At 40.3% G+C, this 15,537-nt stretch overlaps 2 protein-coding genes across 2 annotated transcripts in view; one reads left to right on the top strand and one right to left on the bottom strand.

Annotated features, from left to right (window-relative positions):
• ccdc146 (coiled-coil domain containing 146) overlaps positions 1–12,070 on the bottom strand; it is a 121,954-nt gene extending 109,884 nt beyond the window's left edge. The window contains exons 1-3 of the mRNA XM_060914275.1: positions 11,903–12,070; positions 2,829–2,911; positions 936–1,145 (exon numbers count right to left, since the gene is read on the bottom strand). Of these exons, the coding sequence (XP_060770258.1) occupies positions 936–1,145; positions 2,829–2,911; positions 11,903–12,070 (461 nt within the window). The remainder of the gene's footprint in view (positions 1–935; positions 1,146–2,828; positions 2,912–11,902) is intronic.
• On the top strand, positions 5,883–8,897 carry fgl2a (fibrinogen-like 2a). The gene is made up of 2 exons (XM_060914272.1): positions 5,883–6,527; positions 6,865–8,897. Exons 1-2 carry the CDS (start codon positions 5,963–5,965, stop codon positions 7,566–7,568), a joined length of 1,269 nt encoding a protein of 422 aa, XP_060770255.1. The 5' UTR covers positions 5,883–5,962; the 3' UTR covers positions 7,569–8,897.
• Positions 12,071–15,537: the final 3,467 nt, after the last annotated feature.

Here is a 15,537-nt window from a genome sequence, read left to right as displayed (position 1 = left end):
TCGGGTTTTACAGCAACGCATTGAAGAGTAAGAATTTTATTTGTAAATCAGTATGTCATTTTTTTTTTCTACCAACGTACTATTATAGGCTATTTTGCATCATGTTGCAGTCAACAGCACCTAAACTGAGGTCATGACCAAGATAAGATTGTATAAAGACCAAGACAAAGGCAGGGTGAGACTGAGTCAAGACCAGGACCAGACCAGTGCATGTGAAGGGGGCAGGGAGCTGTGACAGCCATTAACGCTAACAAAAATTCAAATTAGCAATGAGTCATGTTATTGGTTGCATTTGTTAGCAGGAAGTTTTACATCCAATCACAGTAACAATGTTAACAAATAAATCAGACAATGCACAGGCAATTTAGTGAAATCCACACAGTTGTGGTCTTGACTAGTATTGAAATAAAATCCAGAGTCCTTTATGTCTGAGACTGAGATAAGACCGCATAAAAATGTGATCAATTCCAAGACGAGACTTTCAACAAGTGGTCTCGAGACCAAGACCAATCTCAAGCACTACATTACATTACATTACAGGCATTTAGCAGATGCTCTTATCCAGAGTGACGTACAATGAGCACACACATACCCAGGGTCTGGGGAGCAGTTGGGGGTTAGGTGCCTTGCTCAAGGGCACTTCAGCAAGTCCAGGGAATTGAACTAGCAACCCTTTGGGCCCAAGGCTGTTTCTCTAACCTTCTCTCTGCTTCCCCTATGGGTCCAAGACTTGTCAAGAACACAACTGTGTGGATATCACTAAATTGCCAACACTAGATCCATGACATATGGATCCTCCCCCTCCAAGTTGTAAAAGATAGAAAAATTTAAGGCACTGAATAATAATGCAAGACTCTACAGTTTGTGTGAGTTTACCATCCAATACTAGAAAAGAAGAGACCATAAGGATTAAGACTCAGAAGAAAGCCTCGCACCACTCGAGTTTGTACTGCAGCTGGTGCTCTCTCTCCGCAGCCTCCAGGAGTTTGTTATGAAACTGTAAGAGCTGTTGTCTCATGCAGCTGCCATCCGTGTGCTGACCCTCACTGAACAGCTCGGCCTTCTCCAACTCTTGCTGCTGCTGCTTCACCTCTGCATGGAAACACTTCACCTCCTGTAGCAGTTTCAGCTCAGACTCCTGAGAGCTATAGGGGAAGGAAGCCTATTAAAGGGCAATTCCATGTAAATGTCAACCTCACCATGCAAAAATAAAGCAACATGTAATACATCAAAACCACTCCCAGAGATATCACCTAGGCCTGTATTTTACAGATGTGAATAAGTTGAACCAATTTGTCACAAGAATTGTTCCCTTCGCCTTAATGTCAGTCTTTCTTTCTTATAATGTAAAACCCAAGCTAAAATCAACTTTGATCATGTACAATTCTATATTATTGCCACAAGCCACAGAAATGTATGCTAAAATCCACAAAACAGCAAAACAATAGCCATCCTAAATATTATTTAAGAACTTTGATAGTTTTAGCTGATATTTAGAGAGTTTTTCAAAGGGTTATGGTGGTTAAATTGCTGATTTTCTAAACATATGCCATGTCTATTTCAGACGCGTCACATCCATAACGGAATTTCGTCACATCCATAACGCTGACTTTTCCTTCCGAAACTCTGCATGAAATACAAAATATTTTAAACGAAGATTTTTTAATATTCACCTTGGACCCCTCTATCAAATGGATATCTCCATTTCGACATTAGGTTTACAATTTCACAGAGTTTGATAAAAATGTACAGTCACCCAAGAAAAGTGATACTTTTTCTGTCACATCCATAACGCATCTTTTATTGGCATTTTCTGGCATGCCCTAGATGTACTATGGGAATTGTCCTTGTTCTATCACTTCTCCAGTATGGTACAGCCTTAAAATATGCAACACCTGTTTAAATACTGGGAGACAATAAAACATGCACTGGGTCATTTGTTGCCATTTTGAGTTCAAGTGTCACGTCCATAACGCTGGAATTGCTCTAAAAGCTGATATGTTGTATATTTCACCAGATTGTTACTTGTCTACTGATGCTGTCTGGATGGGCTGCAGCCAAACATTCGAGTTGTTGCACAGAACAGTATAAGTTGGGTCCGCTGAGTAAGTCCATTTTTATCGTATCAGCGGTTTCTTATAGAAATCACCACAAACCGATCTATTTCCTTAAGACAATCCTCACAGAAGAGCTGCAAATGAAAGACAGGTTCCAAGTGAGAGCACATCTTTTTCATTTCATATCGGCAAAGACTTTGTAACCTTTTGAAAACTGTTTACTTAAATTACCTAAACAATTCAATTAAATTTTATTTCAATACCACTTTTCGTCATGAACATTGGCGCAAAGCAGCTTTACAAAAATGTGGATATGGATGTAGATTCACATCCCTAATGAGCAAGAACACCCTGAGAGAACATAGGAAGAAACCTTGAGAGGAACCAGATGCAAAAGGGAACCCATCCTCATCTGAGTGACACCGGATAGTGCAATTATGAGTCATTACTCTTTCACAGCTGTATACTTTAAAGTTAAGTAGTGCAGCATGTGTAGAAAACAACAACAAACTTCAGTATGAGCCTCAGAGTTGTTTTCGGTATCATGAGAGTTTTTAGCTTTAATATCCAAGTTAACTGATCCACTGAACAATGAACAAGACTTGAGAGTAAACAGTAAGTGCGAACTTTAGGCGATCTAAATACACAAACACTATGATTTCTACTTGATTATACACAGAACATGCTGGGTGTGTTACATAAGAGCTAGTATAATGGAAGAGTTGCTGGAAAAAAAAAAAGATGTTACACACTAGCTGACGCAGCTCTTACCTTTTTAAGGTGTCATGCAGCAAACTGAGGCTGGACTTTAGTCGGGCCAATTTATCTCCACTGATCATGTCCACTAAGAAAAGCTGTGAAAGATTCAAAGGAAAACAAAAACACATTATAAAATGCATATGAATACAAGTGTGAATGTGGTTTATTTGAAAACTTCAAATCTCAAAAGGTGATCATGACTAGCCCGAAGGGAGGTCACCTCTGATACACGAGAAAAAAGGGAGCAAAGTAAATCCAAACTCCATCTCTGAATTTATTTTAAAGCAGTTTAGCTTGACAGGACATCCCACAGGAGAAAAAAAAAAAAACGGGTTGAATGGGGAAGCTATGGCCTTATGGTTAGAGAAGCAACTTTAGGACCAAAAGGTTACCTGTTTGATTCCCTGGACCAGCAGGAATGGCTGAAGTGCCCTTGAGCAAGGTACCTAACCCCCAACTGCTCCCCAGGCTGCTCTGGGTATGTTGTACATCACTCTGGATAAGAGCGTCTGCTAAATGCCATTAAAGTAAAAAAGTAAAGTAATGTGATGTAACTGTCGATCCAAAACCCTGGTTTTAGTATGTCCGTCTATTACTACATTCCTGCTGAATTACACAGATGTGTCATAAAACAAAACAAAACATCACGTTCCACAGTGACTGGTCTGCTGTTTGGTTATCATCATGTTTAGGGGTTCAAACCTATCAGGCACACTATACCAGTAGATATCAGTGGGGACTGCTGGTTGTGTCAGGTTTTATCTTGCCTGGAGGTTTTTGTGTTATTTTGAAATTCTGCAGTAGTTTTGTATTTCTATGCCATTTTAGAGAGATTTCCTGAAGCAGTTTTAGGTCATGTAGGGTTTACAGGAAATTATGATGAGCATGGAAAACTGGCTTTGAAGTAAAAGAGAGACACTGATGGACCGAATTATGGACTGTTTGGCTTGCATGTCCCAGTAGTGACTCAAAATATAAAAATTCTCTGACACATAACATGAAACTGGATGAGTAAGATCATAATCCTTGCAGGGTTCCAATATCCAAATACCAATTATAAACATAAGATTCATAATAGCTGTGCAAGTATCAATTTTATGGTCTATAAAACTGTCATTACCCAATAAGAACTTTGAAAGGGCAAAATGTAAAATATAAAAATCAAGCATAGAACATTTGTCATGTTGTGTACATACACAGTGTATATTTATATAAAACGTGAAATGGTATGAATGTAGGACTCTGTTATAATCTGAATTTTCTTTCCACACTCCTGGAGACTGGAAAGACGATCATGCTACCCACTTCTGCAGTTTTTAAGGGTTACATCACATTGGTAAAATGAACATCCATCCATTATCCGTAACCGCTTATCCTGTGCAGGGTCGCAGGCAAGCTGGAGCCTATCCCAGCTGACTACGGGCGAAAGGCGGGGTACACCCTGGACAAGTCAGCAGATCATTGCAGGGCTGACACATAGAGACAAACAACCATTCACACTCACATTCACACCTACGGTCAATTTAGAGCCACCAGTTAACCTAACGTGCATGTCTTTGGACTGTGGGGGAAACCGGAGCACCCGGAGGAAACCCACGCGGACACGGGGAGAACATGCAAACTTCACACAGAAAGGCCCCAGTTAGCCACTGGGCTCGAACCCAGGACCTTCTTGTCGTGAGGCAACAGTGCTAACCACTACAGTGAGCAACTTTTGACAAATTAGCATCTTATGAAACAACTATAAATGCAAATGCCAGTTTTATACCAAATTTGGTTAATCAAAATATAAAAAGATTTGCAGCTATTTCAGATCAGTTTTCAACATTGGACGAAGGGTCAGATGGTTGCACCACATGATATTTTGACTCTTCTAATTAACTGAATATGATGAATACAGGGCGGCACGGTGGTGTAGTGGTTAGCGCTGTCGCCTCACAGGAAGAAGGTCCGGGTTCAAGCCCCGTGGCCGGCGAGGGCCTTTCTGTGTGGAGTTTGCATGTTCTCTCCGTGTCCGCGTGGGTTTCCTCCGGGTGCTCCGGTTTCCCCCACAGTCCAAAGACATGCAGGTTAGGTTAACTGGTGACTCTAAATTGACCGTAGGTGTGAATGTGAGTGTGAATGGTTGTCTGTGTCTATGTGTCAGCCCTGTGATGACCTGGCGACTTGTCCAGGGTGTACCCCGCCTTTCGCCCGTAGTCAGCTGGGATAGGCTCCAGCTTGCCTGCGACCCTGTAGAACAGGATAAAGCGGCTAGAGATAATGAGATGAGATGAGATGAGATGAGATGATGAATACAAAAAAAAAACTGTAATAGATGGCATGGTGGTACAGTGGTCAGCACTTTCACCTCACAGCAAGAAGGGTCTGGGTTCGAGCCCAGTGGCTGACGAGGGCCTTTCTGTGTGGAGTTTGCATGTTCTCCTCATGTCTGTGTGGGTTTCCTCTGGGTGCTCTGGTTTCCCCCACAGTCCAAAGACATGTAGCCAGGTGAACTGGCTACTCTAAACTGTCCATAGGTATGAATGGTTGTTTCCGGTTTTGGAGGGTTGCGGCAGGAAGGGCATCGGGCATGAAACTATGCTCCAATAAATATGCCATATGGATCAATAGGGTCCATAATGGACCCTGACCTGGCAACAGTGCTGGACAAGGGAGGAGAAGATGATGACAAAAAAAGACTAAGACTTTAAATGTGTACAGTATACAGAGGCACCTGATATGGATTATATCTTATTATGTATTTAACACTTTTTTAAGGGGGGACAAAAAGATGGACAGAAAAATCCTGTGTCATCACCATTAAGACAGACTACTTTTGTTCCAGAAACACATGTAAACAGCACATTTTCTCTCTACCTGGTGGCAAAGTAAACATAATGCTGTAATATATAGAAGGCGAACAGCTAGAAATACTGGCATTCTTTCCTCTGTACTGTATCTGTGTAGCGAGGAAAAGGAGGAGATTTCCGACTAGCTTTTTTTTTCCATTTCAGCTTTTTCTAGTTCTTTCGCAATTGTACTGCCCCACCCGCATTCCCCTATCTTCCTCACTGCACTTGTATTTAAGTCGCAGCTGATACAAGCAGAGGCAGTTTCCCCCTTCTCTCTCTTACATAGCTCACAGCTTCTGGCTGCAGAATATCATGCGCCTGTGTGTGTGTATTGTGCTCATAGCTGCACATCTGGGATCTGAAATTGTGGTTTGTGGTTCTTCTGGCAGGGTGGAGAAGACATCGCCCTCTCAGAGCTGCTCCCAGGTGAAGCTGAAACCTGCTGGACAATGCGAAAATGAAGAGGAATGCCCCTACCAGATCACCCTTCCTCCTCTCACCATCGAGCTGCCCAAGCAGTTCCAGCTGCTGAAAAAAGCCATGTCGGAGCTGCAGAGCATGAAGGAGACAGTGAAGCAACTGAAGAGTGCCTGTCTAAGCTGCACCCTTCAAAGTGACAGTACAGGGACACAACACAGAGGAGACAATGATGGAACACCACCACCCAAAAATAAGAGTTCAAGCAATCCCATCAAAGAGATGAATGTGAAGATGACCAAGATGTCCACCAGCCTGAAGAACGCTCACACACAGATTAAAGACCTGCAGAAACAGGTGGAGCAACTCAGTGAAGTGAAGAAAGTGGGGACAATTTTGGACAACAAGGGAGACAACAAGAGCTGCTTGACCGAGTGCCCTTATTCAAACTCTCCAATACGTAAGTCTCACTATTTTACTAAGCTACCACACAAATGGCATAAAGTAAAACAAAATATTAAAAATTGATAGTATATCTTCCAAAAAACTTTAACTGGGCTATGCAAATTAATTTTTCCTTTTTAAACTTCAATTCTGGAAATTTCTTATTTTGAAATAATATAAGAAATGACTAAAAATAAAATCTAAAATAATATCTCAATGACTCAAAACAATACAGGGCAATAATAATAATAATAATAATAATAATAATAATAATAATAATAATAGGCCATAAATATGCCTAAGATTAATGATTTGATTTCCAATCTGACTTCCCCATCTTTATCTTATTTTAGACATCCTAGCACCTCGAGACTGCTCAGAATACAGTGTCATGAAGAAGAGTAAGAATGGAGTCTATAAGGTTACCCCTGATCCCAGAAATGGGACCTTTGAGGTTTTCTGTGACATGGAGTCCCATGGTGGTGGCTGGACTGTTGTGCAGCACCGAATCAACGGCAGTGTGAATTTCAACCGCACCTGGTCTGACTATAAGAATGGCTTTGGGGACATGCGTGGGGAGTTTTGGCTTGGAAATGACCGTATCCACCTGCTTACCAAAACCAAGGACATGATGCTGCGCATAGAGCTTGAGGACTTCCAGGGCGTACATGAGTATGCAAAGTACAACCATTTTTATGTATCAAATGAATTCCTTAAATACCGCTTGTCCATACGTGAATACTCAGGGACTGCTGGTAATGCCCTGCATACCAAGGACTACGACCATGATCAGATGTTTTTCACTACGTGGGACAGAGACAACGATAAGTACGATGCGGGAAGCTGTGGTGCTTACTACGGATCGGGCTGGTGGTTCAATTCCTGTATGTCAGCTAACCTCAATGGCAAATACTACTACAAGAGGTACACGGGGAAGCGAGATGGCATTTACTGGAGCACATGGCCCAATATGCCCAAGGAGCACTACCTGACCAACAGCAGGCAATCATTCAAAACGGTCAGGATGATGATCAGGCCAAAGAACTATGCTCCATAAGTTAATAAGAGGATTATTACAGAAAAGGACAATTAGATAATGAAACATTTATGTTTAAAATACAAGTTGTTCAGGACAATTTGTTTTAAAAAAATGAGAAATGCAAAAAAAAAAAAAAAACCCAGCAGTGTGCAAATGTTAAAAAAAAAAAAAATCAAAATTTAGGTAATTACTTCTTCCTCTGTCTAATACTGCCACCTAGGTGACCTGCAACGTAGACATTGCAGAGTACAAGAGAATAGCAACCACTAGGTTATGCCTTTCAGCTCACAATCTTGCTGTAGAGACTGGTTGATGGGCTAGAATTCCACGTGACGAACGATTATGCCCTTGTGGTGTAGTTCAAACTGAAGAACATATCCTTTGTAAATGCCCATTGACTGCAGATATCAGATCAGAGAATTCAGATATGAACTTTTCGAACATTCATTATTTAAAAAATAAAATAAAATTCTGATAAAGTAAGAGTGTGTAAAATATGTGCGAATTCCATGAAAAGGTATTAGTAGGCTTTCTCATGATCCCAGCGTTTTCTTTTGAGTAGTAGGGGCTAAGGTTATATCTTGCTGTCTAGCCTTAAATCCTATGAAATTCTACTGTTGTAGGTTCATATTTGTAGCCCTTGAGATGTTTTTGCTATTTTATTCGTGCTTATTTCCTCATCTTGGCTTGATTATTTTCTTTTTTTGGTAAAAGCTGTATTATTCATGTTTTTTGTCCGTCCTGCTCGCTCTACATATATTGGATATTATAGCAATAAACTAATCGAGTCTATTCTAATCTAGGTTAATAAATCTAGGTCTAATAGAACTTGCTACATTTCTTGTATCGCTCTCGGTAAAATCCCACATAGCCTTGATGATTTTTTTTAATCGGATACATATTCTATTACATAATATCACTCCAATACTAAAAAAAAAAATCTGTAACATTGAATAACAACAACGTGTCTTTTTTTTTACTACTGACACACTAATACATTAAGCATAAAAAAGTCATGTACAACAAATTTGTATAAAAACCTACTGTGCCTAAACCATTTTCACACTCTATATGTGGTAATTAAGTGCTTATTTAGAATTGACTTTGAAAAAAACAAAAAACAAAATGTTTTTGTGTTCATATTTACAGATTAACATTTTTTTTTCAGATGAACAAAAGCTGTGTGCAAACTCGAGCATTTCTGTATAGTTTTCTGTATATATTTTAACTTGGTTTTATAATTATTAATGTATATGCCAAGTTAAATTCAAATAGAAACTTATCATTGCTTTTATTAAACTTCATTTTCCAAAGAAACCAAAATAAAAAAAGTCATGATTGTATAAATGAAGCTGTGTAGTGTTTGTACACTATGACCCTCATTTTACACAAACATGGAAAAATAAAAATACACACACACACACACACACACACACACACACACACACACCGGTTATACCTTGTCACACTGTCTCACGTCACTTTTTTTTTTAACAAAAAAAAATTTGTGGGAAATGTAAATCCATCTTACAATTGATAACTGAAAGCTTAAGTTGCCAAAACAGATTAAAATCAAAGTGTGTTGTTGCTCATTGTCCTGCCTAGAAGAAGAAGACTTTGCCACATGCACACTCAAGCACAGTGAAATTCGTCCTCTGCGTATAACCCATCTGAAGCAGTGAACACACATGCAAGTGAGCAATGCGCACACACACATACCCAGAGCAGTGGGCAGCTATGCTACAGCGCCCAGGGAGCAGTTGGGGGTTAGGTGCTTTGCTCAAGGGCACTTCAGCCCAAGGCCGCTCCATGAATAGCTCATTTGGAAACATAGCTGTGATCTGTCGAGTATCAGTATCAGTGAGTACCAAAAAACATTTACTAATACTATACTTGTATTCGGTCTGAAAAAATGGTCTCGGTGGATTCCTCATAAATATGCTATTTGAAATGTTATTTATTCTGTTAGTGGTGTTATGTCTTTGTGTTAAACTTGACTCATATTTGTAAATGTAAGTCAGAAAGATTTTATTTCTCTATCCCTCCATCAACACTATACGGCCAAAAGTATGTGCACCCCTCACCATCACACCCATATGTGCTTTTGGTGCACCCTGTTCCAAATTTATTAACTTCTTTGCTGTTATAATAAACTCCACTCTTCTATAGGCTTTCCACTAGATTTTGGGCTACAAGAGCATTAGTGAGGTCAGGCACTGATGTTGGATGAGGAAGTCTGGGGTGCAGTTGGTGTTCCCATCCCACATGTCATCCCAAATGTGTTCAACAGGGTTAAAGTCAAGGCTCTGTGCAGGACACTCGAGTTCTTCCACTCCAACCTTAACACACAACGTCTTCATGGAGCTCGCTTTGTGAACAGGGGCATAGTCATGCTGGAACAGGTTTGGCTGTCTTAGTTCCAGTGAAAGGAAATTGCAACGCTACAGAATACAAAGACATTCTGTACAACTGTGTGATAAAAACTTTGTGAAAACAGTTTGGGGAAGAACCACATATGGGTGTGATGGTCAGGGGTGCGCATACTTTTGGCCATATAGACTATCAGCACTTTTAGAACACCACTTGTCCAATCAAATTAGTGCACCAGAACGATCTGTTGTATTATTTACATTTTGGCCCATATCTCACAGTGCTTCAAACAAAATTCCTGTTTGCACTGGTTCCTTGGGTTCTCCTAAATAATAAAACCTCGAGTTGCATGTAGCTTTTTGTGCCAATTTGCATACCATGAGAAGCTTAATTTTGCAAACTAGTCCTTGGATTCTAAGATTCTTGGTCTGTATTCACAAAATTGTTTATAAACCTCAATGATTATCAAAACAATGTGTGTGTGGTTGTTTGTTTGTTTGTTTTTTGTTAACAATATGGCCTCCACATGCCAATAAATTTTATGGAGCCAAAGTCGAATTTACTCAAACAGCTGGAACTCATGATTGGTTACATGGCTGAAAAAAGTTTAAAAAATGCATGAAAAAGGTTAAAGATGCCTTCAAAAAGGTGAAAAACAGTTACATGCATGAAACTTGAAAGGCATATACGGAAAAACAAATCTGAGCTTATATGCAAAGCCATGGTCATCTATAGAGGCAGAGTTCTGATAAGTGTTTCTCAGGAACCGTGAGTCCAAATGAGCTGAAATTTGGTATGTTGGATGTACATGCCAATCTATTTAATTCAGCTTAATTTTATTTCTATAGCACTTTTAACAATGGACATTGTCACAAAGAAAATTTCTGTTATAGCTATCCCTAATCAGCAAGTCAGAGGTGGTGGTGGATTAAGACTTTTTGAAAAGGTGTCAGTGTTGTAGTCGAGTGACTACACCTCGAGTCCGAGTCCAGTCTCGAGTTCCCAGTGTTCAAGTCCAAGTCATTAAAGAAAATTTCAAGTCGAGTCCGAGCCGAGTCCACTATTGAACCGAGTCGAATCCGAGAACAAGACTCCAACCTCACTATGTGACGGTGGCTGTTGCTGCCTTTACGTGAAAGTGTCCCTGCTACTGTGTTGGACTAACGTTACTGCTCGACTGCCCCATTTTAGTTAATAGGCTACAGATAAAAAGCTTGTTCATTGCTCAGCAAGCCCTGCCCACTATCAACAGGGCAAATAACATGAAAGAGGGTTAACACGAGCTAGTTCATCGCTCAGCAAGCCCCGCCCACTATCAACAGTGCAATGAACATAGCATGTCACTTCCTTCTCTGGGTGGAGTCTCGCCAAATGATGACTGAAGTTCGAGGTTGTCCCCGTCGTCTCCTCGATAGTTCTTCTGCATATGAAACACATAGCAGTGCATTTTTTTCCCCCACTGCACGAGAAGTCTGTATAAGCAAAGCGGACAATCCTAGGGACGTTCTCTCCAGGCATTTTAGCACCATTAACATTAGTTTGTTCCTGAACATGACGTATGAACAGGTGAATGTGCATTCTCTTGCACGAAATTAGTATAAAAATGAATGTAGATATAAATATAAATAACTTATGCCAAATTATTATGGCATATTACAAAAAGTAAAGAAAAAATCAGAGTCCTTGTCTCCAATTTACGAGTCTGAATGCAGTTAATGTACGAGTCCGAGTAATCAGTGCTCAAGTCCAAGTCAAGTCACAAGTCCTTAAAATTAGGGCACGAGTCGGACTCGAGTACTACAAGCCTGGTATGCGTTCACTTTTTGACTGGCAGTGTGTATAATAGTTTATTACAATTGTATTGCTATGAAATTAAAAGAGTTGGCTGAAGTCAGTTTGGCATCCAGTGTTACCTGAACATGCTGGTAAAATAACAGTAAGTACCAACTCATGTGTAAGCTGTGATTGGGGAAAGTCTTTACCTCCTCCAAGCACTGTAGGGCCAGACTGGTTGAAAGAGATCTGCTATATATGTCCTGTGGATCAACCTCAGGAGCTGATTCATCATCGATGGACTTCTCTGGCTGAATGTGACTCTGATTCTCATCACCGCCGGGTGTAGGAATGCTGCTCCCTTCTGACTGACTCATGATCTACATTCAGAAATGCAAATGAAAGTGAAAAATGTCAATTGCGTGTTGATAGCTTTGTTCATTTCAACTGCCGTGACTTTTTTTTTAACGTTACACAAGAGCTGCTGCTTAGCAGTTGCCAGTTGTTTGTTGTCTTTTTTTTATTACAGTTTCCTCTGACATGTCATTCTGTTTGTCATCTGGTTGGGTCGTGATACTTTTCATTTAGATGCGTCATAATATATCATGTCAATAATAGTTCAATATAATTAGGCTTTACTTAAGTCATGTTGCCAGATCATACAACACTAAGGTTTATAAAATACTAAATAATACGAATAAAGCCGTTTTTTATTCAAAAGCATAATCTGAGCACGTGTTTGTGATCACTAATGAACATGACTCACACTGTGCATAGGAAAGGGGTGGGGTTTTGATTAATACTGAATACCCATCTCATCTCATCATCTCTAGCCGCTTTATCCTGTTCTACAGGGTCGCAGGCAAGCTGGAGCCTATCCCAGCTGACTACGGGCGAAAGGCGGGGTACACCCTGGACAAGTCGCCAGGTCATCACAGGGCTGACACATAGACACAGACAACCATTCACACTCACATTCACACCTACGGTCAATTTAGAGTCACCAGTTAACCTAACCTGCATGTCTTTGGACTGTGGAGGAAACCGGAGCACCCGGAGGAAACCCACGCGGACACGGGGAGGACATGCAAACTCCGCACAGAAAGGCCCTCACCGGCCACGGGCCTCGAACCCGGACCTTCTTGCTGCAAGGCGACAGTGCTAACCACTACACCACCGTGCCGCCCCTACTGAATACCCATTTTGTAAATAATTGTAATTTGTAAACATTATAAATAATGCAAATTTTTGCACACTGTAACCCATACTCAGGATCAAACTGGAGTTGTGAAACAGCCAGGGACAAGTAATTCTGCATTTTTTTTTTTTTTACCTCGCCCACGATGGAGTAAGCGGGACAAGGTATTGTAATCAGTGCGGTTTGTTTGTTTGTTTATGTGTGTGTCTGTCTGTTAACAATCTAGCGTCTAGATGTTTGCACCAATTGACTTCAAATTGCTGGAAAGCTCAACCTTTCGGTTAAAATAACATTTTCCATTATAACTCAAAATCGGTTGCTGATAGACAGATGTTTAGTATTATGAGCATAGGAACTCCCATATGGCCTTTCATTAAGCACCATGATATTTGACCTTGAGTGACCTTGAAAGGTCAAACTCAAGGTCACGGATTTTCAGAGGGCTGTAACTTGAAAACGGTTGATGGTAGACAGATATTTACCACTATCAACTTATAGGAAGTGCCATATGGGCTTTCATTTGGCACCATGATCTTTGACCCTGAATGACTTTGAAATATCAAACTCAAGGTTATGGATTTTCATAGGTCTATAACCTGACAGCTGATGATTGAGAGATATTACCATTATCAACATATAGGTATAAAACAAGTGCTGCCGGGTGAGGTTTGTTTTGCCTGGCAACACTTTTGTTTTTTCGCACGTGCCCTGAATTAAGCCTGTGACTTACAACAACAACTCTCTGAGGAAAAAAGCAGGCCACTACACAGTTTTATGTAGAATATATTGATTTAAATATATTTTCTCTGTATGCACCATCTAACTTAGGTGGTGTTTACATTAGACCGTATCCGTATCGTTTTCGTTGCGGATGCACTGTCCGTGCACATTAAAACGCCGGGAAACGACTCCACAGGCGGAACAATTTGAATCCGCCAGGGCCCACGTATTCAACCCAGTACGTATCTGATCCGGTGCTGTGTAAACATTGAGGAACGAGGATATGCAGTGCTGAGCTCTAGCTGACGTCATCAATGGACAACGTCACTGTGACATCCACCTTCCTGATTCGCTGGCATTGGTCATGTGACGCGACTGCTGAAAAACGGCGCGGACTTCACTTCCTGCTATTTGTGTGTGTACGAATCGTTTTAAAAACGTTAATCTGATGATCCGCTGATTCGAAATAATGTAAACAGGGCCTTAGTGGTTCTGCCACTTGACTTTTCAGGCTCTTTTCAAATTAAACAGGCACCCATATCAATCTTTGTTTTTCAAAATCACACATGCATACTTTTTTTTTATCTAGATAAACTATACTATGATAACACATTTGAATGCCTTTCATGGGGTTACATTACAGGCATTTAGCTCTACTCCAGAGCAACATACAACATACCCAGAGCAGCAGTTGAGGGTTAGGTGCCTTACTCAAGGGCACTTTAGCCATTTCTGCTGGTCCAGGGAATTAAACTGGCAACCTTTTGGTCCCAAAGCTGCTTCTCTAACCATTAGGCCATGGCTTCCCCTTACCACCTAACATTCTAAACTGAACCAAACTAACTATGGCGCAAAATGACAATTATTTGTGTTAAACAGTTAATATATGTTAAATGGCTACTAACTTTGTCATTGTATCATTAAGGTCACTTGAGGTATTCTTTATAATATAAACACCCAGCCTATTTTTCTTAAAAGCATGCTAAAAGTCTTTTGTTGTTGGTATTGCCGCATCACACTTGAGAAAATCACAATTTATGGACAAATGTTTTTCAATGAGTTGAATAATTTTAAAACTAGCCTATTTTTCATACATTTTAGGACTGCACAGGTTTCAAAATAAAGCCAAACTTTTATTTATTTATTTAACCTCACCTGTGACGGAGTAAGCGGGGTGAGGTATTGTTATCAGTGCGGTTTGTACTGTATGTTTGTTTGTGTGTGTCTGCCTGTTAACAATCTAGCGTCTAGACGGTTGCACTGATCGACTTCAAATTTTCAGGATAGGTGGGCAATGGTCCGTAGATTACCTGATTAAATTTTGGGGGTAACCGGGTTGAGGTGAAGGTTAAGGTCACCGGAAAGGTCAACCTTTCAGTCAAAATATAATTTTCCATTATAAATAAAAAACGGTTGCCGATAGACTAATGTTTACTATTATGAGCGTATAGGAACTCCCATATGGCCTTTCATTTAGCACCATGATCTTTGACCTTGAAAGGTCAAACTTAAGGTCACGGATTTTCAGAGGGCTGTAACTGCAAAACGGTTGATGGTAGACAGATATTTACCATTATCAACTTATAGGAAGTGCCATATGGGCTTTCATTTGGCACCAAGATCTTTGACCTTGAGTGACCTTGAAAGGTCAAACTCAAGGTCATGGGTTTTCAAAGGGCTATAACTTTAAAATGGTTCATGACAGCCAGATATTTACCATTATCAACATATAAGAAGTCTCATACAGGCGTTCAGTTGCCGCCATGATCTTTGACCTTGAATGACTTTGAAATGTCAAACTCAAGGTTATGGATTTTCATAGGACTATAACCTGACAGCTGATGATTGAGAGATATTACCATTATCAACATATAGGTATAAAACAAGTGCTGCCGAGTGAGGTTTGTTTTGCCTGGCAACACTTGT

This window comes from Neoarius graeffei, chromosome 2 (assembly GCF_027579695.1).
Source record: "Neoarius graeffei isolate fNeoGra1 chromosome 2, fNeoGra1.pri, whole genome shotgun sequence".
In the NCBI taxonomy this organism is placed as follows: domain Eukaryota; kingdom Metazoa; phylum Chordata; class Actinopteri; order Siluriformes; family Ariidae; genus Neoarius; species Neoarius graeffei.
The sequence above is the reverse complement of the archived record's forward strand: the minus strand, read 5'-3'. Positions and strand labels throughout refer to the sequence as shown.

Excerpts from the sequence above, each read along its gene's own strand:
- fgl2a (XM_060914272.1), top strand. The coding sequence starts at position 5,963 with ATGCGCCTGTGTGTGTGTATTGTGCTCATAGCTGCACATCTGGGATCT. Across the intron at positions 6,528-6,864 it reads TTATTCAAACTCTCCAATAC|ACATCCTAGCACCTCGAGAC; the intron begins GTAAGTCTCACT and ends ATCTTATTTTAG.